The following is a 26,992-nucleotide window of genomic DNA, read 5'->3' on the forward strand; positions in this document are numbered from 1 at the left end:
CTCGTTTGATATACAATAACCCATCTTCTCATTTACATCTCCTCCTCAAATCAAATCAAAGCATGAGGAAATCAAAACAAAAGTAAAATTGAAATATGCTCTGGAAAAAGAATAATTATAAGCTACATACCAAGCTTGAAGCCAAAAAAAAAGATAGAAAGATCTTTGGCACCATCAAAGTTTCAAGAAATAACTCATAAATAAAAATTGAATTTTTAAGTTACCATTCAAAAACTTGTCCTAGTAAATAGAGGAAAAAGCATATGGGTCAAGATCTTGCTCAAAAATTTCAAAAGAAAGGAAAGAAATAATAACATAATATGAACAAACACTATTCAAACAACAAGATATAACAAAATATGAATAGAAACTATTCAAACAACAAGATATGATGATTTTCCTAAGGTATGAATAGAAACTTGTTCTGGAGCTGTAGCCGCCATCGCCCCTGGTTTAGTTATTCCCTCTAAGAATTATCATCAGGTTCTCTCTTTTTATTGATTATTAACAACCACCAAAGGAAGAAAGATAAGTCATGAGGAAACAAAGAAATGAGCAGAAGGAGACAGTTATGATCTATCGATGGATTGAGTGAGAGAGGAAGTGGCGCATAGAAAGAGAGGAAGGGTTTGGAAGAGATATTGGGAAAATATTCCAAAAGACAAGAAGGGCTATTACTGTGATTATAGATTAATTTTCTCACTTCTCTCCTACTTCTCGACTCATTTTAATGGAAAAATATAAAAAACATAAACGAAAAGATTAAATAATTTGACGGAAGTAAATCTTAAGGTCCATTAATTAATATTGTCAAACTGTAGGACGAGTTAATTAATTTGGTCAAATGTTAGAAACGAAATAATTATTTTTCCTTACCTTATTTACATTAGATATAATACTCCATTGTTCCACTGTAATAGCAACAAATATATATTTTACTTTGTTCCACTTTAAGTGGTCATTTAAAATTTTGAAATTATATTAATAAACTTTTCTCAATTTTACCCATATTTATTAAGAGTAATTTATTTTTATGTTTACATTTATTTTTCTCTTTTTTATCATTATTTTACTTGTAATTAAATTAAAATTTTGACAATACATATAACCAAAAGTTTTTCATTATATCAAGGCATGAAAAAATGAAATGAAAGAACTGCTCTTATAGTGGTGCTTTAATATGAGATAAAATTAAAATTAGTTTTGTGGTGAAATTAAATGTGACGTTTTTAATTTTGAGAAGGGCAATTTAGATATTCTATTATGTATTTTAAACGATCAATGTGTTCCAATTATTTTCTTAATTTTATAGAACGATGAAATATTACTATTAAAGTGGAACGGAGGGAGTAACTATATTGATACGTTACTCTTAGTTTTGAAATAAAAAGTAATTTAGTCTTACACACTTGATTTTGTTATAATTTAAGAGAATTAATTATTTTCTTAATCTCCATGTAAAAACTATCTTATATTTTGGTACAAAGGGGATATATGTTTTTTTTTCTTCTTTGTTTTGTGATTTTAGCATTGAGGCTCCCTTTTTTCGAAAAATGATTCGCTTAGAAAATATTTTCTAAAGTTTTTGATATTTGGGATGCTCAGAAAAATTAGTCTAGGAAAAATATTTTTTTTGGTCAATAGAAAACTAAATTGTTTTTAAATGGCTTCTCATTTTCAAAATAGAAAAATATTTATCAGACATTAATAAATATATTATAACCATATCTATAAACATTTCTAATTTATTAATCACGATAGCCACCACTCTGCTCACCAGTGATTATTATAATTTATCATCTTTTTATACATTTTTTCTCATATTTAAATAATAAAATAATAAAATATTAAACTTCTATAATTATAAATATTTTTATGGTGTTATAAATTAAAATTTTTAATATTTTTAACTAATCTTTAATATTGTAACTAAATAACGGAAAAATAATTATTTAAAATTTTTTTTAAAAGATAAATTTTTTTCAGAAACGAACAGAGCATAGATTGTAAAATGTGTAGGAAAACTTGAACAATTTTTTTATTTTGATTTTCTTTCCAAATGGTATATAAGAGTTTCAAGAGTTTAACTCATAAAGGCTTGATTGGAGATTTATAATAAAAAACTAAAAAATATTAGGCTTAAAATTTTTATTTTGGAGAAAAATATGAAAACTTTAATTAATTGACGAAATTACTTTCTAATTTTATGAGAATTTGAAGATTTTCTTATATAACAAAAATATGTTAACATTTATTTTTCTATTTATACCAATCCATTTTGGTATTTTGAATTAAATTAGACATATATATATCTACACATTTTGGGTTTGATAAATAAATAAATAATGTAAACAATCAAAGAATAAATAAATAAATAAAATCATACACACCAAGGCATGGTCTATTAGTAAATGCATATACGACCTGACAATATATCTAGGTTTAAATCCCCTTACTCAATACTCTAAAGAATATATATCATAAAGAATATCTTTTTAATCCTTTACAAATGAAAATTAATTAAGGATCTTTTTAAACGCTACAATTTGTGTCCGACACAAATTCGAACTTAATAAGGTCAATTACTAATATAGTCCTACACAATTTCATTCTCTCTCCTTCTCATTAAACTATTCCCCTACAACTAATAGAGTTAATGGTAAAATTTTACCTAGATCAGGTCCATAGCCTCACTTATAAACTAATCCAATGAAAATAAGGTCCTTGACCATACACTGGGAAAAAAAAGTTAGAACATTTTTTAAAGAATTCTTATTATCATTGGTTTGGTTCATAATTGTAGCTATGACCCTATATATGTAAGTAATTTCCTAGAATTAATATTGTCCTTTCAACTTTCGCTCCAAAACTTGTGTTAGACTCAAATTGAGCCAAAAATATTTTTCCGTTGATTAAATAATATATGGAAGATAATTTCAATTTTATATGTAATTTTGATATCATATTCTGATAGTTGTTTTTTTTCTCTCTCTCTCTAATTTACTTGCACCATATATCACTTCATATATTAAAATTGGTAATTTTCTTTTTCAAATTGCACAAACTACAATTTAAATTAAAGCATATATCAAAATCATATTCATAGAGCATTAGGTTGAATTTCAAATTGCATTTCTTTGAATTAGGTTGACTTTCTTTGAATACTCCTCAAATTATATTCATAGAGCATTATGACCGATAGGAAAGCCGCTTTACTTGCTGGCAACCGGCAACCTTAAGCCACAAATCGATTTTCATGTTTTTACCTAACTTCAATTATTTAGATATTAGCAACATACTAAAATTTAAAAAATTAATTCTAAAACTTCGGAACGTCTAAGAGAACTCAACAATTGAATAAATGAACATCTGTACAATCTAATCGAATGAGGTGATATCACATTATATTTACTCATTCATAAAAAAGATTTGTTCAATCTCATTTTAGGACCGAGTGATAATCTCCGAAAGGTAAAGGTTCGATGGCATGCCAAAATTTCTTTCTCCATTTATTAGAAATCTTGAGTTTGAACCATGAATATGAAGCTTCTTTATACACTCAGAAGAAAGTGATTTACCTCTTTCCTTGGGCCTATCCGGCACAAATTGCATTTGATGGAGCTAATGAACTTCAGATATCGGATGATTTAAACCAAATAAAATCTATTAATCACATATAAAGGACTGTGGTGTCACATCATAATTGCTTGTTGTGAAATACATCCATCCAATGAACACCTACTCGTGTCTATCCCTTTCTGCAGGCGCACGTCATTTGACCAGGATTTGGAAGAGCTTAGCTATCAAATTACATAGAAAGACATTATATACAGGCTTAAATTTTGATAAGAAAAGTGTCTCACTGCAAGAATAATAATATGTAATCAGCAATTAAATTATATATTAATAATGCTATTGTGAAGTTGGTTGATCTCCAAAAACTTGTGTCAACAAGTTGTACTGGTTAGCAGTTGAAGTGCCCTGGGAGGAACCAGACTGATCTGCTGCATGTGTGTGCACCCCATCATACACTACCCTAAGATAATCAGGATTTGATCTTGACCATTCAACTCTCTTCCTAGCATTGCAGTTTTGCTTATGGCACTTGAAATAGCTCCTGAAAGGTGAACCTTCATTATTCACTGGTCTAAAACCTTTTATTACTAATCACAATGTTAAACTATGATGGACAAATACTATATTTTTTATCAATATATACCTGAATTTTCCAATGTTTTTAATGAATTTTTGGCCATATTTCCTCCATTCATAACCATCTTCTGGAAACACTAATCTATGGCTTTCCTGAAGATCCACATCTTGTTCTTCTCTATTTTCCTGATCTTCAACTTCCCTTTTACAGAAAATAAATAGGGTTATTAGAAGACAAAAAAAAAAAAAAAAAGCGAGTATTAGCAAAAACTTATAGAATATGTTTGGTGAGTCGCGATGGAGTGAAATTAAAATAATATGATGAAATGATTTTTTGGTCTAATATTAGATTAGAAATACGTTTAATTACACTATTACATTAAATTGTAAGAAATAAAGTAGAAGATAATTTATGGAATGCTCTCTTGATGAGAAATGAAAAACAAATATGCCTTGTTATATATGAGCAAAAAAAAAAAAAAAAAAGAATAAATCCAAATCAGTGAATTATTTATTATGAAAATAAACTAATTAAGTAAATCATTTTAATTAGTAATTAATGGTAGGGTTTATAATGATTGAGACCAGAAGGAGACAGATGAGAACAAACTGATAATTATTAAGATATTAAGAAAACAATTAAATCCTAATTAGTTTGGCCTAAAAAGGCTTAGATCTATTACATAAACATACAAGGGAAAAAAAATGTGGATTTTAGATCTTTACAGATCTAGCTAGATCTGTGCATAGATGGACCAAAAATAAATAAACTCACCCACTTCATTTATAAAAATAGATTAACACCTGCACATGCATGGTAATGTCCAAAAGGGGAAAAAAAAAAAAGAAAAGAAACGAAAATAAAGACAGACTTAACACAGAGAGAAAGTGATGCACTGAAAGTTTCAAGATCAAAAGCAAACCCATCTGTTGGATTGATCTAAAGTTTCATTTGGGTTCAGAAAAGATGAAGAATATGAATAATATTACAGAATAATAATGCAGTATGAGAAGAAAACATCAGAGAAAATAGAAAAAAGAGTAAAAGAGAACATACATGGAGGATTCTGTGGGAGGGGAGGAAACTTCACTCATGGCCAAAAGGAAAAACTTTTAACACTGCTCTGGCAAAAGATAAAGCTACGTACGAAGAATAGCTTTCATCGCGTTTTGCCTGCTTTTGATGGAAATTTATTAGCAAAATAATAATAATAAAATAACCCTTTAATTATAATAAAAGAAGAAATTGCACCCTAACATTTAACTAAATTTACATTTGAATCCTTATACTTTCTGAAAATTGAATGTAATTGGTACTAAATTTCAATTTAAATATACTTTTTGTAGGGTTTGTATGCTGGTGAACCGAACCGCAAAAACTAAAAACTAAAAACGTGAGTTTTTACTGAAACCAAATCGCATTTAAGTAAATTTGGGAATCAGACAAAATATGTTGATTTGATTCGGTTCGTATTGATTCAGTCAGACAGTTTGATTTTATTTAAAAAATAATTACTTTACTATAACCAATTCAACAAAAGAACGAAATAAAACTAAAAAATAATTAGGGTATATATTATATAGATGTTAAGATCATATCATAATTCAAAAGTAATCGTAATTGTAACTTACAAATTTAAATTAGAAGATTATTAATCTTAATTATTAAATCAAACCTAAAATGATGGTTTAAAAAGTTCATTCAAATCAACCAAACCAAATCATCAAAAGCTCAAATCATACTAAATATTGAGTGGTGGTTTGATTTGATGTAACGGCGTAAAAGAAGACAAAATACCATTCAATTGTCACAATTAATTGTATCCTCTGCATTACTTAAACTTTTCTCTCAATTTAGTTAACTAGATGAATCCTCATCCATCTATTTAATAAGAAAAAAGAAAGATTTACCGTACTAAACATGGAAAAATAAATCAATACAAATAATAATATAAATACATTCACGCATGATTTTTTAAGTAGTTGTTCGAAGTTTTTAAATTAATTTTTATATATTTCTTGATTCAAAAAGAATATATTAATCCCTTAAATATTTTAAATATTCTTTTTCAAGAAAACATAAAAATAAAAGTTCTATATATAAAAGATATATTTTCTTCGATTTAGCTTAATTTGATTAGATTCGGTTTTAGTGGTTTTAATCTTAAAATTGAAACCAAATTGATAGTTTGATTTTAAAATTTTTCAAATCAAATCAAATCATAAAAGTTTTAAATAAAACATATATGAATAATAATTTTTATATTTCTTAATAGTTGATGTCACTAAAATTTTCTGACAAATTTGAATGTCAATTTATGCATTTCGCAATTATATATTATTAAACGTGTTAAAATTTGAATTCACAAAAAATTAATTTTTTGGATGTCCACTTGTATCTTCAACACACGTATAATTCTTTGATTGGAAAATTTGTTAACAACATCATTGTTGATAGGCAGAAAATGAAGATTCATTGCATGCGGGAGACAGAAGTAAAGAAGGACAATGGTCCATAGTCGTTAAGCAAGCGAAAGAGACATTAACTTGACACCTGTCTTTATGACGAAGTGATAGTGACGTCATCATACTTTGCAATTCTAAAAAAGCTCATTGAAATTGACTTAATTACAAAAAAGTCCCTTAAATTTGCTTTAATATATTGGGAAAGTATAAAACATATCCCTTGATTTTTAGTATTTGCAGTTAAATATGTGTAATTCTTTTCGTGATATTTTGATGCCGTGAGCGTGAGGTTTCCGGAATAGTATTTTTGGTCCATAATAAGTCACGTGTTTAGAGGTAAGAAAATTTTAGTTTGATTTAGTCTTGATTTCGAACAAAATTATTTTGGCTCCTGTAGCAAAAATATATACTCTCTCCTTCGTATGTCCCAAAAATATAGTTCTATTTCCTTTTTTAAAAGATCATTTATCATCTAATTTTTTAATACCATATTTAATGTGTATTCATATTTGAAATTGATATCCATCATTTAATATTATAAAAAGATATTTTGAAAAGAAAACTATACAAAAAAATATAATTCAACTGCATAAATTAGTTTTTCTATATCCATGTGAAAATCAAAGTAGGACTATATATATATAACTGTGTTAGCATTTGATTGGCTTGAATTTCTGTCTAAACTAAGAAATTGGATTGTAACACTTAAAAAATTTTCAGTTCAAACCATGATTTTGAGTTCCAGATTGGATCGATTAGTCAGTCAATTTAATAGAAAATCGGACCATAATTCATTCTAGAAGATACTTAAGACAAAGTGTTAAAAAACGAGATAAAAATTACTCATCTGTCTCAAAATATAACTCGTTTTTGGATAATTATTTTATCCTAAAATATAACTCGTTTTGAGTATTTTAAGGATTAATAAATGATATTTTTTCAATATTGTCCTTGTTTAAATTAGATACAATAAATATTTTCATAAATAACTATTGATTTTGAGATAAATGATAATTTGGTTAAATTATCCTTAAATTTGTTATAATCTAGGAAAACTAATTGCTTCATTAATTATTGTACAAAAACCTTAAACGACATGTATTTTAAAACAGAGAGTAGTAAAAACTGTTGAATCAGACCGATTATTGCCTACTGTTGGATTCAAAATCTAAAAGAAAATCCCATCTTTATCTCAACTCGAGACCTTGTCCAAGTAACAAAGTGCCACATCCCAAAGCACATATAAACACGTTGATTTATTCATTAACATTCAAGTTGACAATTAACTTAATACTCACTCCATTTCATTTATTTAGACAAAAGTTAATTTGCACAAAAATTAAGAAAAGGAAAATTTTTTCAAATTTATCCTCAACATTGCTTTGATTACTTAAAGTCAATTATGTCATTCTTTCTTCTCCGGATAAAACCGATTAATGACTAAAATTCAAAAGTAACAATTTAAGATTAAAAGATTTGAATAATCGAAGTAAATCTTGCAGAACACATATATTGCGTCTGCAAGCATTTTATATGTATTTGTTTTAATCATCTTCAGTGCATATGTGCACTTTATATTAAGTTTGCATACATTTTGTATTTTCTGGATTTACATAGATGAGTAAAAGGTGTGCACTAACTTTTTGAATGAGCACTGCTAATACATGTTTACAAAATAATGAACAAACATTGTCATTACAACTAATAAACAGAAAATAAACACACAATATTGTCAGATGGAGGCGGGGGATTTTGGGAGGTATGAGTTTAAAGAGGTATGATTTTCAATTTCTGAATATGAATTAAAATTGAAAATCGTTGATTTAGGGTTTAGAATGAGCACAATCTTCTAAGTTGTGCACTGTCATTCGAAGAGAATTATAAGAAAGGTGCAGAGAATTAAAATTGTACTCATAAATTGATTTTTTGTACATTTTTAATTAAAGTGGAGAGAGAAAGGAATAAAACAATTGCCTTGTAAACGTAACATCATTAAATGCGTTTTCTATACTTTGTCTCCCACTATCTTGATATTTTTAAATATTGAAAGTTATGTAAAGGGCAATATAGACTTTGTACTTTTAATTTTTTTACCAAAAATAGCAAATTTCTCTAAATAAATGGGACACCCTAAATGAAAATTTTATCCAAATAAATAAAACGGAGGGAGTATACCGTGTCTGAAGTTTTGTCTATCCAAATTACTATATATATGTATATCCAAATTATAATTTGATCAAGTGAATAATTGATCACTATATCCAATGAGCCGAACCAATGGTCACGCGTATACATATTGAGATTTGATTGAAATATTTAAGTCCCATAATAAATTTGAAAGGCATATTTATTAAAAAAAAAAAAAAAACTTCTTATTTGAAATGAAAAATAACTTCTGTTCTAAAAAAGTTCAAAAAAAAAGAGAGAATTTTTTGAAACTCAAATTTGATCCGCTTATAAAATCAAACAGTAATTAAAACGGCAACTTACTATGAAATCCCTGAAGTTTCATTAAAATTATTATTTCATCCTTCAAGTTTAAAGAAATTACTGACAAGTCTTCAATATTTGTTGTTGTTGAACTACTTTGTCCTTGTGTACAAAAAATATTAATTTTGCAACTCTTGTACTCTTTGACTATTGTCAAATAATGTTTCAGATATTTTGGCCAATAATGCTCTATTGGTTGATCGAGGTTTCATGTCGTTGAGTCCCCTACCAATCTGTTGAGAGCCTTCATTGATGCCGATAGAACCGTGACTATTTGGCCTATACAGGCTGTGTAGTTTCTCTTGGGGATCTAATCCCTCCCTTTCATTTGAAAAAATATTTATGTAGGAGAGTAAAGTTAATCATAACAGCATCTAAACTCAAAATTTTAAAGCAATCTTTATGAATATTGGTAGTTGTGTATAAGAAATTTTTTAAAACACGCTAATTAATGAATTCTCTCGTTAGATTAATTTAAATAAAAACGTAATTAATTACATCGGTTTCATGTTGTTGAGAAAATCATTACATTGATTTTGATCGAACATTATTAAAAATTTTATTTTAAGATGATTTTTAAAATTTTATAATTTTGATAATAATTTCAATTTGTTTTTTTAACAATACACAGGCACACACAAACCTATCCTCAGCACCAAACATACTCTAATAAAAGCTGTGTAAGATTATATATAACTGTGCAGGTGAAATCTAACCATAGAGAGGAGTCTAAAGTCTAAAATGGTTGAAGATTCGCATACAAAAGAACACACCGAAATGCAAAAACTAGTTGCATGTGAGGTGAAAAGAAACAGCCAAAACAGAAAAAGGTGGATAGATTGACATTATTTGCTATCCTTTTTGACGAAGGGGATAAAGAAAGAGTGGCCAACCTGGTTTTGAACTTGATGCTTAACTATGATATCCACTCCGTAAACGCACATTTTCAGGAGGTTCAACGGGATTAAGTTTTATGCCCTTTTCTACTTTTCTTGATTGACGCTTACGAAAACAAGTTATATCATATTGGATTCAACTATTAGTTAATAGGTGTCGCGGATATATTGAATCAGTGGTTTTAATCCATTGAACAATAGATTTTAATATTAAAAAATTAAAAATTAAAATCAAAACCGATTCTCTCAACCTTGGTTTAATCGAGACAATAATTTTGATTCTGACTTCAATGCTTATTTCAATGAAACTCAGTCTTAACCGAAAATAATTTTCAAATAAAACTCTTCTAATAATTACAATTCTAATTTTCAAACCCTTAACCTTAAAATTGCTTGGAGATACATTTCATTGTCTATTAGTAAAATAAACTTCAAATATGATAATACTCCATAATTTTTCATCTTCAACTAATTTTTCAAAAGTTTATTTACAAATCTGATAAATTATCTGTTAAGTAATTTTATAGGGGAAAATTAGAAGACATTTACAAGTTATTACACGTTTGGCCAAGAAATGAAATATAGATGAAATTAAAAATTTTCTGCCACAAAAAATCTAAACGTGCAATTTGGACAAGATAAAGATTTGAAAGAATGACGTGATATATATTTTACAAAAAAAAAAAAAATCAAATTTCTTATAGTTATTACCTCTATTTTACAGCAAATGTCTATAAAAACTCAACTCATAGTCAATAAGAATAAATAATAATTTAATATTTTCATTATTATTATTTTATTAAAACAATAATCATATTTAATAATAAAAATAATAATTTTATTAGTTAAGAATATTAAAACTTGTTATTTAATTTTTTTGTCAAAAGTTAGATTTTTGTATTTAATATATTAGTTTTAGAAGTTTTTTTTGGCCGACTATTAATTTTAGAAGTTGGAATGATAATTGTACGAAAAATTAATTTTTGCATAAATTACACCATTATACCCAACCTTAGAGGCAAATTGAGCCTTAACTTTCACCATTTGAAACGCTATTTTGAGCGTTGGGCTTTTTGGACCATTTATCGCGGTCCCGAAAATTATGCGGTTGTAGTGATTTTTGAGCCTGCCCAATCAAAGTTACCCATTCTGAAATTTTCAAGATGAGGATTATATAATTTATTTTTTACAAAAAATATATTTAATAATAGAAATTGAAGTAATGAAAGAAAAAATCAAAATAAAAAAATACCTAAACCTTAAGCAATTGTATATGCAATTATTTCTCTCACATGAAGGTGTGTAGTAATTCTTTTTAGACTTTTTACCATTTATATGCATGTAAAAAATAAATAGATTGTAAAAATTAAATTGAAGAGCCAAAGTAATAAAAAAAATCCATCAGAGTTTTTAAATTATAAATATATATTTTATAATACACACCTTTTGTAATAAGAAAGAATAACTTATACTATATATATCTTTTCTAATTTTGAAATTTATATTTTAATAAACTAAAATAAAAATTATATAAATTAAAATTATCATTGCGTTTATGAGAAATAATGATCTATAAAGTTTATCTACCAAATCTGCGAACTCAGAGTCTATAGCTCCAATAAAAATTTCAGAGACTACATTCACAATATGATAAATGAAGCTCAAGTCATTAACCTTTGTTTTTTTTTTTTTAATTAAAATGAATAGTGACATTTATTTTTAATTTCAACATGGGATACAATTGATCCTAACTTCTCAAATTGGAGAACAATCGAAACAAAATACATAATTGTAAAAGGATAAAATTTAACCATTAGGATTTAATTATTAAACATTATAAATCAATGCTTAAAGTTTAAATATTAATACTCCATTCCTTTTAACTCTAATAATATCTGAGCCCCACTAAAGACCCACTATTCAAAACTTATCTCTAGTTTTCTAATCATAGTTTTAGTAAACAGCCGCAGTCCCTACTTCCTACTTTCTACTATCTCTTTCCTTTCACTTTTTTTTCTTTTAATATTCTTTTGCTTTAATAAACCCAGATTTGATTTTCTTATAACAGATTTGTCTTTTTGTTTTGTTATGGTTGTTGTCTTCATATTTGAAATTTTTTTGTCCCTTCTTTGTGAGGGTAGTCCCTTCTTGTAAAGATTTTTTATTAAATAAAATTATGATATTTGATTTTATTTGGTTGAAGACTTTAGATCTTGATTTGTAGGTGTGGATCTTCGATCGATGGAGTTTGGTAGTGTGGCATGTTCCTCCATTGATACTATTGACGTATAGTGGTAGAAACTCATTTGTATTGATCATAGGTTGCAAATTATTGGAAAAACAATCCAATTATAGAAGATCCAGAAAAGTTATTATTTTGACGTTCAAACCAATTAACGGAAAGATATAATATTATATTTTTTAGTTTTAACTTCATTATTCAAAAAAATATGAATTCCTTTTTTTTTGTTAGAAGATCTACGAACTCTATTAGCTAGAAAAATCTTATGTCTGGTCTAAATGCTTATTTATAATTCTTGATATATTATTATTAGTGAATTACATTTAAAAAAAAAAAAATACTCCATTCATTTTTTTTTTATAAAAAAAGTACTTCTATCAATGTTAGCTTTCAAAATTCAAACAAACATTTTGATTTAAAAAATGAGTAGAAAACATTGCATTACCATAAATTATCCAAAACAAAATAAATGGATTTTGATATAACTTGTATTTAAAATTTTATTAACTTTATAATTTGCTTAAATTGCATGCAGCACTAAAGCACTTGAGATTATTTGAGGGTTCCTCAAAAGCCAAAACCCAAAAATTAAAAAAAAAAAAAAAGAAAAAAGGAAAACCCATTTTGGGAATTGACGAAGACTAAGACTTGTCTTAATTAAAGATTAGAGCAGTTAAATTATGAGTATCAGTCTAATTATTGAGAATTGACCAAATTGACTGAAATTTTGAAGAGCAACTTTTTGGAGCGTTAAAAATAAAATATGCAATTATTGATTACTATATGATGTAATGTAATATGAACTCGTGACAATACATTTTATTGGGATTTGGATTTTTGTGACCTTATTCCCAATTTCAAATATGCATACTGTTCATATATAAATAAAAAGTTATGTAAGGACATGGCCCACCAAATAATGCATTCCTTACTTATTTGCATTTATATATTTATAACTATATATAGATTACCCATGACCTAGTGTTTATATGTATATATATCATATACTACAATGTGTCTTTTCCCCTAACTATAAGGAGTAAAATTTTATTTGACGGCTAAATCACTAAAAAAGGACTCAATTCTGACATTTTTAATAAATTTAGTCAATATTTTTAATTTTATTAATTATTATTTTGGCTTTTTTTTTTTCTTTTTAATTACAGCTTCTTGTTTGGAGTTCCTTAATTCGTTGCTTAGTTGCTCATTATCTGATCCCATAGTACACAAGCTTACATCCACGTGGTTGTTTTTTACTTGTTCATCCTTATTTTTAAAATCTCTAAATTAAAAGATTTTGTTTGTTAAAACATTTTTTTTCTAGTTCCACCACAAGTTCGAGAGAATTTGGTACGATTTTATAAGTACCAAACTTTTTATGAACCCGGACGAGTAACTTATATTGTTAGTAACTCCAAGATCCGATGAGTATGTTTATTTACTTTTGGAGCCACATTATTTGACTGCATCCAATCGAATTCTAGATGAATGCTAAAATTAACGATAAAAAATAAATATAGGGCATTGATTGAAAAAATTAAAAATATTCACCCAATTTTCAAATTTTAAAAAATTTTAAAATTGAACTCACCAATTAATTCAATCAGTTTTATCAATTATTGCTCGGCCCTAGTTAAAGTTGTTAATTGTTATATTCTTATCAATTTGACATAACCTATTGATGCAATTATAGTCGATGAAATATTAACTATTCGAATGCCAAAACAACTCAAACTTCAAACAGATCACACGAATACAATATATATAACTCATTTAAATATTTATTTTATCCTTAATATTAAAATAAATTATATGGATTAATATGTGATATTGAATCAAGTTGTCATCACTAAATATAATACATTTAATCAAACATGTTTTTACAAATTTAAAAGATTTATTTTAACTCGTTTCAAAAATAGATCAACTAGTTCATGATATGAATCTATTTAGATGCAACTTTAACACTATAATTTTAATACACAATATGATTATTTTCAAGCTCTAATTTTCTAAATATTATATTTTTCTTAAAGACTTTGATACATTAATTTATATATATATATAAATTGTACATAGTTTATACAAATGTAAATTTTTATTATATTCTTAAAATTATTATTAAATAGTCATAAAATATGAAAAAGAAACAAAAATTTAATATAATTTAAAGAAAACTATCTACTAACTTTCTTTTCGAACTTAGTTAATATAAACATGCAATTATTTGATTGATTAATAAGATAAATATGTTGCAACCAATAGTGATAGAGAATGAATGGTGAACTGGTTAACGAGAGTGGTTGTGGGTGCCGGGTGGGAGAGCTGAAGCAGAGTTGGTCAATGCTTATGAAGCACCACGGACTCTGAGCAGTTTACCTGCAAGTCCCCATTTTCTACGTACTAAAACATGTCGGATTGTGTGTTTTTTATCTTTTGGGCTGCCAGTGATCATGCAGAGTAATGCAAAGTAAATTTTCTATTTTAGTCGGCATTTCTTACACCTTTTTCTATAGGTGTAAAAATGGCTCGTAATTTGAAACATGATTTGCCTAATATGAAAATTAAGTCTAAATAAGTTCACGTGATAAACATATAAACCGAATATGACATTTACGATCTAATTTTAAATAAATCATAGCATGGGCTAGATTCGTGAAATCTGTTTAATTAAAAATAAAAAAAAAAATTAATATATACCCAGCAAAAAAGTATCTAAATTTTGTATTTGATTTCATCCTCACCTTACATTCTTGTTTATGTTTATTTAGAATTTTTATTTATTTATATTCATTTACAAGAGTTTTAAATTTTATTATTGTGTTAAATCTTGAAGAACATATATATTTTGTTCATTAATTGAACTGTTAAGCATGATATGAGTTAAATAGATTATAAATATCATTTATAGGTTAATTCAGTGGGTTGTGTTCGATTCTTTTAATTCGTACACAATCTATTATTGAAATAAATTAATGTATCGTGTTCATCTCGCCTGTTTAATTTTCATATCATGATCGTGTTTACTTTAATTATACAACGTATTAAGCAAATCTGTGTTGAATATAATACGTCAACCCATTTTAATACACATACTTTTCCTTTGCTTACTTGGGTCTGCAAACTTCAATTTGAACGACCAATAGATTAAATTAAACCATTTCGGTTTAAGTAGATTCCCCAAAAAATAAAGTTCAATTTTTGGTTTAAAAGGTCTTAAACCTGACTTCTTTTGCTTTAGTGTCAGTTTTATACCATAAGAAATTGAACCGACTTGAAAATACCATAAGAAATTAATTCAGCTGATCGAACTTGTTTGGTTCTAGCCAATCCAAAACAAGATTTTCGTTGAATTTGATTTTCGTTTTCAAATTTTCAAATGGGTTTTATTTGCTTCAGTTTACACATCCCTATAGTGCTTGCAATGGTTCGGGTAAGATTTAGAGCTTGTTTGGTTTCAGGATGACCTACATCTTGAGAAGTACACTTTCAAGGGAGTTAGGACGTGTTAATATCTAAGCTTATTATAGTTTATTAAACACCTATCTTATTGATTCATATCAAAAGGAAATAAGTTTTTTTGATTTTTTTTACATAATTAAACAATTTATCTGAATACCAAGACAAAAAATTAGCTGATACAAAATCTTATTGATTCATATACAGAAACTTAGTTTTTCGCAGTTTATTTGGAAAATTGTATAATTTTTTTTTACCAGAAGACAAAAATATCCCTACTTAATATTTAAAATTACAAATTATATTCTACTATGTAAAAATGACTTTATTTTGGATTAACTTTATATTTTATTGTGTTGGTTCATATACTTCAAGAAGTGGATATAATTTAACTTTCTATATATATATATATATATATATATATATATTATACAGTGGATTATAGATGATATACTTTAATTTTATATTTTATAGTGAATTTTTTAAGTTTTTGAGAATAAAATTTTTAAGTTATTATCAAATATTTTTAACTTTTACATAATCAATTTATAACATTCACCATTATATTAGATTTATATTGTATATTAATAATATATTATTTATATCATTTACAATCATATTGTGCTAATATTTTAATAGAAAATTAAATTTGTAAGTTTGACTTTAACTTTTATATATATATATATATATATATATATATATATATATATATATATATATATATATATACTGTCAATTTTATTATTATATAAAAATACATAATATTTAAAAACATAGAAGGTCAAATATGTAACAAAAAAAATGCACATTCAAATTATTCAGATATCTCGTTTACCAAAAAATCTTAGTCTTTGTAATAAGCTCTTAATATCACTCTTTAATCATTCAATTCAATAAATTATTGATTCAGATTCAACATTCAGTTCAAATAAACGACAAGAAATATGATTTACATGTACAAGAAAATTTCTAGAGATGCAAATTTCTCTCAAATTATAAAAAATAATAACATCCATAATATATAAATTTTAAATTATATTTAATTCATATGATGATAAATTAATAAATCCATTGCATTTAATTATGGAAGTAAAACTTTCAAAATCCTTTCTAAGGAAATTATATATATATATAAGGTAAGTTGAACAACTTGCTTTTGAGACCGTTAAATTGCCAATACAAACCAAACAACAAGACTTTATATATTTTTGGAAAGTTGTACTTCCCTAATTTATTCATCTCCAACCAAATTATAAGAAATCCCGCTTTAGTCTATTTTAAATTGAACCAACATTTTGCCAATTAGGTGGTGGTTTGATTGGTCTTATCACTTATATGAAGAGTGAGAGGTCTCAAATTTGAGTTCTCTCAATTACAGTTATTTTTATTAATTCGGTGAGATAAGAACATATCCAATGAATTAAAAAAAAATTTAACCAACATTTTATATTTTCTTAAAACTAGTTGGAAATCAATCTAAGACTGACCGAGAACATATCCAAAATTGCATGAACCTGGTTAGCATCACTTGAACCTTTATTTATTTATTTATTTTTAATAAGCTCTCACAATAAATAAATAAAAGAATAAAAATATTTATTTACAACACATAATATTTTCTATTAAGAATATATTAATATCATGTGCATATCTGTGTATCAGAGTATATATAAAAAAGTACAAACGGGGAATATTGAGTTTTAAAAATGCCCTTACTAAATTTATTGATTGATTAAAATATCATTGAAAATTTTAATTTAATTGGTTGGAAAATAAATATGGTTAAATTTTGATTGGTTATATTAACTTTCTATTTAAATCTAAATTGTAACGCCCTAATTTTTCTGTGTCTAAAATAATAGTTTTACCGGTCTGTGAATAGTACCACCGGTCCGGGAGTCAGGTTAAATGATGAAAGCATACTATTTTTTTTATTTAATAATTGTGGAATGTGAAATGCATACATAAAATGCATGAATGTGTGTATATGTGCCTGTGGAAGGAATATGTTGAGAATGAGTTGCTAGCTATAGTTATGAAGGTATAGAAGTGTTGTTGTGTTGCTATGGTGATTACTGGAGTTTGCTGGGGGTTTAGAGTTTAAAATTAGGAGTGTTTTGTATTCACATGTTTGGCTAGCTCGGTTTTTAAAGGAAAACTCTTGCAGTTTTGCTGTAGGACGGTGTCTCTGGCACCGAATGTGGCATCCGCCGTCGGGTCTCTTGGGGCTGGGCGGCGGGTGTTACATAAATTCTGTTAGGAAATTTAATTGAATTCTAAATAGAAAATTATTAGTTGAAAAGATAAAGTTAATTTAATTTTGATGGGTTACATTATACTATATAAGATACATATCAAATATGGTAAGTATATAATATTATTTAATTATATTAGCAAATCGTATAACACGTTAAAAAAATTTTTTTCTAAAAAAAATCATAAAATTAATTATATGCCATAGAATTAGCAAAAAGTAAAAAAATATTAAAATTATAAAAAATACTTTAAAATAATAATTAATATATTTATTATAATATCCATCTATTTATAATATATAATATCGATAATATAAATTCAAAACATAATAAGCCAAGTCAAGTTAATTTTTGCTTTGAGAAATTTATTATTTTATTATTTCATAAAAAGTTAATTTATTATTTTGAGAATACTCTTAAAATTTTAGTAATATAAAATGTTGATAATACTATAATTTATATATATATATATATATTAAATTATATTTATTTGCAACGAGTAAAAACAACATACAACCCACCTTCAATAAAATTAGTTTATAATAAAATGATAACAATATTGCCAAATGTTAATAACATTTGATGGTATTGGCAAATATTTATGATAATATTAGTGAGAATTTTTCTTTTGGTATTTAATCATAGTATCCGAAAGTCTATTGAGTTCCTACTACGTCAGGCCGTAGAGTGAGAATTTTTTATTTACAAGATTTTATTTATACAGTGACAGTATATATGTCAAGGAGTAATTTCTTGTAGCGTCGTAGTAAATCAATTGTAACAAACTAGAATATGGTTGAATCAAGAAATAGCATTGGACACTGAATTGGTTATACTAGTACTAGATTAGATTAATTTCATTTATCTTTAATGGATAATATTGTCTCAAATGTCAAGACTTTTATTTTTTTTCCAATTTTCTAGGATATGATATGAGCAAATAAATTATCCTAATCATTATATGTTCAGAATATGTCTAGCGAAGAACAAAAAATCCAATCTTTTCAAAAGCTTACGGTTATGTTGTAAAATAACAGTGTAAGATTTTTTCATTAACTTTAAAAATTAATTACAATTATTTTCGTTTGATTAAACTTATATTATTGCTTTTTTCGTAATGGAAGAGAGATAAATAATTTTATTTTTTTAATTTACACGCATCTTAAACTTGGACTAGAGATAAAATTCAAATAAAAATCATCTAAACATTGACTCGGAATGGAAGAGAGATAAATAATTTCTTTTTTTAAAAAAATTTACAAGTGCATCTTTAAACTCGGGGATAAAATTCAAATAAAACCATCTAAAATAGACAATTCTTAATTTTGAACTATCAACTTTAAAATCCGAAAACCAATCACCTGAACATGCAGTCTACTTTCATAAACAAACCACCGTATGATGGCTTAATTTTTTAATAAAACTATAACCATCATATTACACTAGTAGAAAGATCATGGAACCAAACAACGATTATGAATAGCTATCAAATAAAGCGATACATTGTTTTATGACGCTATGTTAACTTGATGAGATACCTAAAATCAAATTTATATATTTTTTTATTTTTATATAAATGGTTTATTATTAAATTTATTATATAAAAATATAGAAATACTTTAATATGTATTCTTTATATTTATACACCGTTTCCTCGTAATAAAATTTGCAAATTGATTTCTTCTGAAAAAAACTACAACAATCAAAGGGCTTTTGCTCACAGTAAAAATGGAAAATAAGGACAAATTGATGGGATGATAAAGTCAATAATTCCCAATAAGATTGTAGACAAAGCAGTCCGATTTCTGTAGTACACTCCTGCAGTCTGATGGGCTCCAACTCACTTGGGTGTCTTGTAGTAGCAGATACAAGATTCCTCTCTGCTTTTTCTTTTTCTTTTTCTTTTATTTTTTATTTTTTTCCCATTGCCGAATTAATAATAAAAGCCAACAAATTTACAAAACAAAACACTCGAGGACCAAAAGCAACACTCTTGGCTCCCCTCATTCCAAGTCAATAATCCAAAACCATTTTTATCATCTTTTTCCCTGTATTCAGTTAACTTTCCTTTTCATTATATTAACTGAAATACATAAACACAAAAAAGACTTTGCTCTCTGTTGCCTCCCTTCATTCTCTGCAACTTCAACTTTTCCTTTGTTTTTTAAGTACTTCCATATTTTAATTTTTAGCATCAATAATATATCAAATCAAACAACTCTTTTTCTCTTCCTTTTTGATTTGTTCACCAAAACAATTACAACTACAGTTGGTCACCATCTCTCTGTTTTTTCAGACTATGTAAAGGCTAGCTCTGGTTTAGGAACAGCATGATTCGTTAGTTCAAGAAAAAAACATGGGTTTTGTTCATATCAATCTCCATTTTCTTTCTTTCATTATTATTGTGGTTTCTCTTGTGAAAGTTACTGTATTTGCTTTGAATACAGATGGGGTTCTTTTGCTTTCTTTCAAATACTCCACTCTTAGTGACCCATTATCAGTCTTGGAAAACTGGAACTATGATGATGAAAATCCCTGTTCTTGGAATGGAGTCACCTGTACAGAATTAGGCCTCCAAGGCACACCTGATATGTTTAGGGTTACAAGCTTAGCTTTACCTAATAGTCAGCTTCTGGGTTCAATCCCTCCTGATTTGGGCTTTGTTCAACACCTTAAGCATCTTGATCTTTCAAATAATTTCTTAAATGGGTCGTTACCATTTTCTTTTTTCAATTCTACTGAGTTGCAGGTGCTTTCTCTCTCAGGTAATGAGATCTCCGGCGAATTGCCGGAAACAATTGGTGGAATGAAGAGTTTGAAGTTACTAAATCTTTCTGATAATGCTTTAGATGGGAAAGTGCCTAAGAATTTGACAACTCTGCAAAATCTTACTTTTCTTTCTTTAAGGTCTAATTATTTTTCTGGTTACGTTCCAAGTGGGTTTAATTCTGTTCAAGTGTTGGATCTATCTTCTAATCTCCTTAATGGGTCATTACCATTTGATTTTGGTGGACGTACTTTGAATTATTTGAATCTTTCTTACAATAAGCTTTCTGGGTCAATATCACAAGAATTTGCAAAGAAAATTCCTGCAAATGCCACCATTGATCTCTCCTTCAACAACCTAACTGGTTCAATTCCAGAGTCTGTGTCTTTGCTTAATCAAAAAACAGAATCTTTTACAGGAAATGTAGATCTTTGTGGGAAACCACTAAAGAATCTTTGCTCAATTCCATCAACTTTATCTACCCCACCGAATGTTTCATCCATTTCACCAGCTATTGCAGTTATACCCAAACCACTAGAATCAACCCCAGTAACTAACTCATCTACCGGAACTCAGAATTCAAAAAACCAAACCCAAAATGGTCTAAAACCCACCATTGTAGCGGCCATAGCCGTGGCGGATTTAGCCGGAATAACCATTCTCGGTATGGTTATCCTTTACGTATACAAACTCAGAAAGAAAAACACTTCTAATAATATCAACAGCTTCAACCCATCAAAGACTGATCCAAAACCTCCATCAGAAACAATAATTGTATCAAATTCTGAAAATAAACCGACAGAACCAAGAAAACAGACATCATGGTCATGCTTAACTCTCAAAGGCGAAGAAACAACATCAGAAGAAGCGACAACTTCCGACAGCGACCAGGACGTCGGCGGCGGCGACATTGACCACCAGAATGAAGTTATAAATGAGAACCACAAGCAGAAGGGTGGAAAGCTTGTGATAGTGGACGGAGAAACGGAACTGGACACGGAAACGCTGTTAAAAGCATCGGCCTATATGTTGGGAGCTACAGGAGCTAGTATAGTGTACAAGGCGGTGCTTGCTAATGGTACGGCTTTTGCGGTGAGGAGAATAGGAGAAAGTGGTGTAGAGAGATTTAGAGATTTTGAGAATCAAGTGAGGCTAATTGCTAAGTTACGGCACCCAAATTTGGTTAGAGTTCGTGGGTTTTATTGGGGAGACGACGAGAAGCTTGTTATCTATGACTATGTCTCCAATGGCAGTCTTGCTAGCTCCAATTACAGTAAGTTTCGTCTTTCTGTTCTCTCTGGTCTTTTTGGCGCATGTTAGTAGTTTCATTTAATTTTTGCTAACATACGCTTCTTGTTTCTTGTGCATGCTAGTGATTTTTCTTAGCCCTTACTGAAATGCACCTCTCATCTTCCCCAACCTCACATTGCATTAGAAATGTAACTTATAGATAATTAATTAGCAAAAATTACTTTGTTTTTGAACCTTTTTAAATAGTTTTGATTTAAATATGATCTAAGTTCAATTTTTAATTAGAAATAACTTGTTAATTAGCATTCCTTCTAAACCCAATTAGTATTGTCTAAAAATTAACGAATTACCTAAACTCTTTTAAATTTTGGTCTATTTAATTAGTAACATTCACAAAAATATAAAATATTTTTATTAATAATTCCATAAAATGTTTTATTTTTTATTTCAATATTCAAAATGAATGATGATTTTTAAATTTAATTACCATCAGTCTCAAATACACTTTATATAAATGCCAATACCTGATTTCACATCTCTAATAATTAATTATTCATGTTAGCAGAATAATAAAAATAAAAAATTATAAATTTAGTGTATGAATTTTTAAATTTTTCTTGTATTTCAATTTTATTTTTATCAATTAAATGTCCAAACTGATGTATTTTTACAAGGTGTCTATAGTTGAAATTTCTTACTCAAAAATTAAAGTAAGCTATTATAATTTATATCCTACTTTTTAAATCTATTTTGTTATTTTATTTGAAATAGAAAGAAAATTGAAAAGAATTTATGAGACATTTTTTAAAGAAAAGATATATAAAATAAAGATAAAATAAGTGGATGTTTATTAAGTAAAATTATCTATATCTATTTTAATGTTTGGGTAAAAATTATAATCAAATACATTTAACTGAAAACAATAATTAGAAAATTATCCCAAAAAAAACCGTTTTTGCTAAGTTAGACTGCCGGACTGGAGTGTCAACCGTTTGATGACCATATTACCATACTGGGACCACATACTGGATTGATCCGATGGTGATGGGTCTCATAATAGCTGTGATAATTATTTTAAATTAAAAAAGTGGGTATACGACAGTATCCACAAAACAAAACGCACAATGCGCCAAAATCATGTGTCGCTTTCGTAGAAAAACCGCAACAAGTCCTGCCTTTTACTGTAGTTTTAGTATTTCCTTTTTAACTCTACGGTCTACATTTCTCACCTGGTCTTTTCTTATAATTAACACTGCTTGTGATTTCTTGTCTGTGATATGTCTGCTCCTTTTTTTTATAAAATTTTGATTAATTTAATGAGCGACCGATCGATTAGATTAAGATTCATGTGATCACTCCTTGGATGTTGTATAGTTCAGTCCAATGCAAAAACATATATACCTAGAAGATTACTGGGCCCACCCATATCATAGGTAGAGTTATGATCGAATCGAGCTAAATTAAGCTTTAAGTTATTCGATTTGGCTCGTGAAATGCTGATAAAAGCTCGAGTCTAGCTTTAGCTCGATTTGAGCTTGCATTTTAAAGCTCGAGCTCCGTTTTAAAAAATATTAAACTCCAACTCGCTTACTTGTGTTCTGATATATACTTTGTAGGATTTTTAATTACAACAAAATTATTAAATATACTCGTGATGATGTAAATTCACGTATTGGTATGAAATGTGAAAAAGGGTTTCCTTTTCATTAGCTTATACTCTTAACATTCATTCCTTTCCCAACATACAGGAAAACCGGGTTCATCACCATTTCATCTACCTAGTGAAGTTCGGTTCAAGATAGCAAGAGGGATAGCTCGAGGTCTAGCCTTTATTCACGAGAAAAAACACGTGCATGGCAGCATCAGACCTACTAGCATCCTCTTAAACCTCGATATGGAGCCCATAATCTCCGATTTCGGCCTAGACCTTTTAATTCTAGGTAATAACAGCTACAAAGCTAACAACTCAGGCCGAAATTTCGGTAGCCAAAGATCCAACTCTACTTCACGAGACTACCCTAGCACCGCCAGCCCTTACACAGCCACTTGCTCCTCCACCACTAGTACCACATCCCCTTATCAAGCGCCGGAGTCATTAAAGCACGTGAAGCCAAACCCTAAGTGGGATGTTTATTCATTTGGTGTTATTTTGCTTGAACTTCTTACTGGCAGAGTGGTTTCAGACCGGGAGTTGAGCCAGTGGACCGCCGGTTCAATAGTGGAGGACAAGAACCGGGTTTTGAGATTGGCGGATGTGGCAATTAGGGCTGACGAGGATGGCATGTTGGCATGTTTGAGATTAGGGTTTAGTTGTATTTCTTTTGTACCTCAAAAGAGACCATCCATGAAAGAAGCAGTCCAAGTGTTGGAGAAGATGATCCCTTTAAATGTTTGAAACTAATGATATATTTGGGTCCCATAAAAGTGTGAGTTGTTGGATTAAAGTGGCAGTGTTTCTTTTCGTCTTTTGTTGACTTGAGTGGTGCATAAAGAGCAGAGAAGAGTATTGTGGATATATCTTAGACCAGAGATGAGTGCATGCTTAGACTGATTAATTAAATGTTATTTATTATATTTTATATTCTTATTCATATGGTATTTACTAATCCATGAATATAGAGAAATTATATATTTATAAAAAATTAACAAAACAGACTCACTCTCATCTTTCGTACCCTCTTAAGTAAACCCAATTAAATACCTGTAACCTTACTTAGCTGAGATACTCATTCTTGTGTTCTTGTTTTAGGGAAAATTTTACCAAGACCGAGTTCATGGCCTCACTCGTTGACTAAACCAATGAGAATAAGATTTCTTATTGAAATGAGAATATTTCTGACCATATATTGAGAAAAAAGGATAAAGTCAAAATATTTTTTAAAGAATATTTACTGTCATTGGTTTGGTCCATAAGCGTACTATGGATCTGGTCTAGGCAAGTAATTTACTTTGTTTTAATTATTCAAGTTTTAGGTAGGACTTTTTAGTAGAAAGTATTATATGATGATGCTATACTATTAGTATAGTTGCCTATCTATCTATATATATTTTTTGAAGAATATATCCAGTAATAATAATAATCTCAAGTATACAAATACTCAATTGGATTAGACATAGAATTTATTATCATAATTAATAAACAGTTTGTTGATCTTTAACAAATCAAAAGAAATATATATATATATATATCCGGTCCTTTGTGTTTTGTTGGTATCAGAGTCGTTATGGCGTAATCCGCCCTGTCGCCTCTAAAGACAGGTTGCCAGCTCCATGGAGGGTTCTCACTGTGTGACACAGTGACGAAACACAGGCTTTTACCTCCAGGAAGGCCCACAGGCTGAGGCCCTGGTTATGGGTTGTAGTTGTCGAGAGGCAACATGCGTAAAAGGCTGCTTTGAGGTACCTCAGGTTGTCACGGTCCTCGGACTATGTGGTTTTGTTGGTATCAGAGCCATTCCTTTTTAAAATTGCTAAGCAACTATAGAATAAAGAATTCATTTGGAAGTATCATAGATAGTTTTGGGTATGCCTACTGAACCCGTTTGATGGCCGTGTGTTGAAAGGCTGAGTAAGGGTATAACCAGGCAGTGGCCGCAACTTGTTGATATTCTAAAATGGATCCTTTATTGTGTAGATCTGTTAGTAGTATTAAATCGGATGATTCTGAATCTTCAGAAATAAAAAGGGTTATAAATCGCAATGAATTAATTTTACAAGATTTTAGTAAAGCTATTGATGAATGGGAAATACCTAAGGTTGATAAAAAACAAATCTATAAAGTTTCTAAATTTAATTTATGGAAAAAAGATTATGTCATAAAAACAGAAGAAAGAGATTTTCAATTAAGTAAACCATTTGAAAGAATTCTCTCCTAAACTCTACAACAACATAAAAGTAAAAAATATAAGTATATACATATAGGATTAATCCAAGTAGGTATAAAACCTTTAACTAGAGAAGGATTAAACACTAGTATATTAGCAGTGGTAAGAGATGCTAGATTTTTAAACTTTCAAGATTCTTTGTTAGGATCAGTTGAAACCAGTTTAAGTGAAGGACCCATATCCTTTGAAGTATACCCAGATATGACTATCTCATTAAATGATGTAAATATTCTAGAAAGCATGGTTCTAGAAATTAAAACTCATAATTATAAAATGAAACAAGGATCAATTCCTATAGCATTGATATATAAAATTCATTATAAAGTAATGAATTCAGCATTTGGTACTAAATATAAGTTACAACCTAAAGTAGGAGAAACAAGATTCCTACAAACAGATTTAACTAAAACGAATACAGTAATTCCTAAAACCATTCAATGGAAAGACATCACTCTACCAGAAGAATGGATCTTGGAAGGAATAGTACCTCCTCCTATTCCAGAAAAGGTAAAACCAAATATAAATTTACAAAAAATTGAGCAATATGAAGATGGTAAAGTTACACTAAAATTTAATAGAAGTCAAAGTTCTAGATATACAGGGTCATCATCTTCTGTTGTCACAGATGATAATGATAAACCCTCTTCAAACATACCTTCAGTAATTTATGCAAAATATAAAGATACAGAACCTAAACCTATTATTCAAACATTGGTCAAACCTAGGTATTCTACTTCAGATATCCCAAATCTAAAGATGAAAGGTGTTGATTGTAGCGCTTCAATTCCTCAAGCAGTCTATAATCCTGTTGACACCTATATAAACCAGCAATCACATTTAGTAAATTCATCACCTGAATCATCAACAGCTTCAGCTATAAATGAAAATATAAATGAAATAAATAGAGAATTAAATGTACTCAGTAAAGAGGACATAGAAAAAGGACTAATAAAAGAAATAACTAAAACTAAAAACTTGATGAAATTAAATAGGATACTAAAAACTCATACCTTTGAGGATTTAAAATATGAATACTTGAATTATAAACTAAACACTCAAACTCAAATCAAATTCTTTGATTGGTTTGCATTAACTAAAGAAGATTGTTCCAATAAAAGTTTAAATCCTAT

The 26,992-nt window shown here is 28.2% G+C and overlaps 2 protein-coding genes across 2 annotated transcripts; one reads left to right on the top strand and one right to left on the bottom strand.

The window, feature by feature from the left end:
* Positions 1–3,646: 3,646 nt before the first annotated feature.
* On the bottom strand, positions 3,647–5,347 carry LOC105637009 (putative WRKY transcription factor 45). The gene is made up of 3 exons (XM_012220410.4): positions 5,210–5,347; positions 4,220–4,354; positions 3,647–4,117 (listed from the first exon to the last, which is right to left on the bottom strand). The coding sequence occupies exons 1-3, from the start codon at positions 5,245–5,247 to the stop codon at positions 3,913–3,915; spliced, it is 378 nt and encodes a 125-aa protein (XP_012075800.1). The 5' UTR covers positions 5,248–5,347; the 3' UTR covers positions 3,647–3,912.
* Positions 5,348–19,933: 14,586 nt separating this feature from the next.
* LOC105637000 (receptor protein kinase-like protein At4g34220) lies at positions 19,934–24,569 on the top strand. Its single transcript, XM_012220403.4, has 2 exons — positions 19,934–22,000; positions 23,727–24,569. The coding sequence occupies exons 1-2, from the start codon at positions 20,317–20,319 to the stop codon at positions 24,371–24,373; spliced, it is 2,331 nt and encodes a 776-aa protein (XP_012075793.1). The 5' UTR covers positions 19,934–20,316; the 3' UTR covers positions 24,374–24,569.
* Positions 24,570–26,992: the final 2,423 nt, after the last annotated feature.

Source organism: Jatropha curcas, chromosome 6 (assembly GCF_041381405.1).
Source record: "Jatropha curcas cultivar XTBG-Jc1 chromosome 6, XTBG_Jcur_1.0, whole genome shotgun sequence".
Taxonomy (NCBI): domain Eukaryota; kingdom Viridiplantae; phylum Streptophyta; class Magnoliopsida; order Malpighiales; family Euphorbiaceae; genus Jatropha; species Jatropha curcas.

Excerpts from the sequence above, each read along its gene's own strand:
- LOC105637009 (XM_012220410.4), bottom strand. The coding sequence starts at position 5,247 with ATGAGTGAAGTTTCCTCCCCTCCCACAGAATCCTCCAT. Across the intron at positions 4,355-5,209 it reads CCTCCCACAGAATCCTCCAT|GGAAGTTGAAGATCAGGAAA; the intron begins GTATGTTCTCTT and ends TTTCTGTAAAAG. Across the intron at positions 4,118-4,219 it reads AAAAACATTGGAAAATTCAG|GAGCTATTTCAAGTGCCATA; the intron begins GTATATATTGAT and ends TTCACCTTTCAG.
- LOC105637000 (XM_012220403.4), top strand. The coding sequence starts at position 20,317 with ATGGGTTTTGTTCATATCAATCTCCATTTTCTTTCTTTCATTATTATT. Across the intron at positions 22,001-23,726 it reads TCTTGCTAGCTCCAATTACA|GAAAACCGGGTTCATCACCA; the intron begins GTAAGTTTCGTC and ends CCCAACATACAG.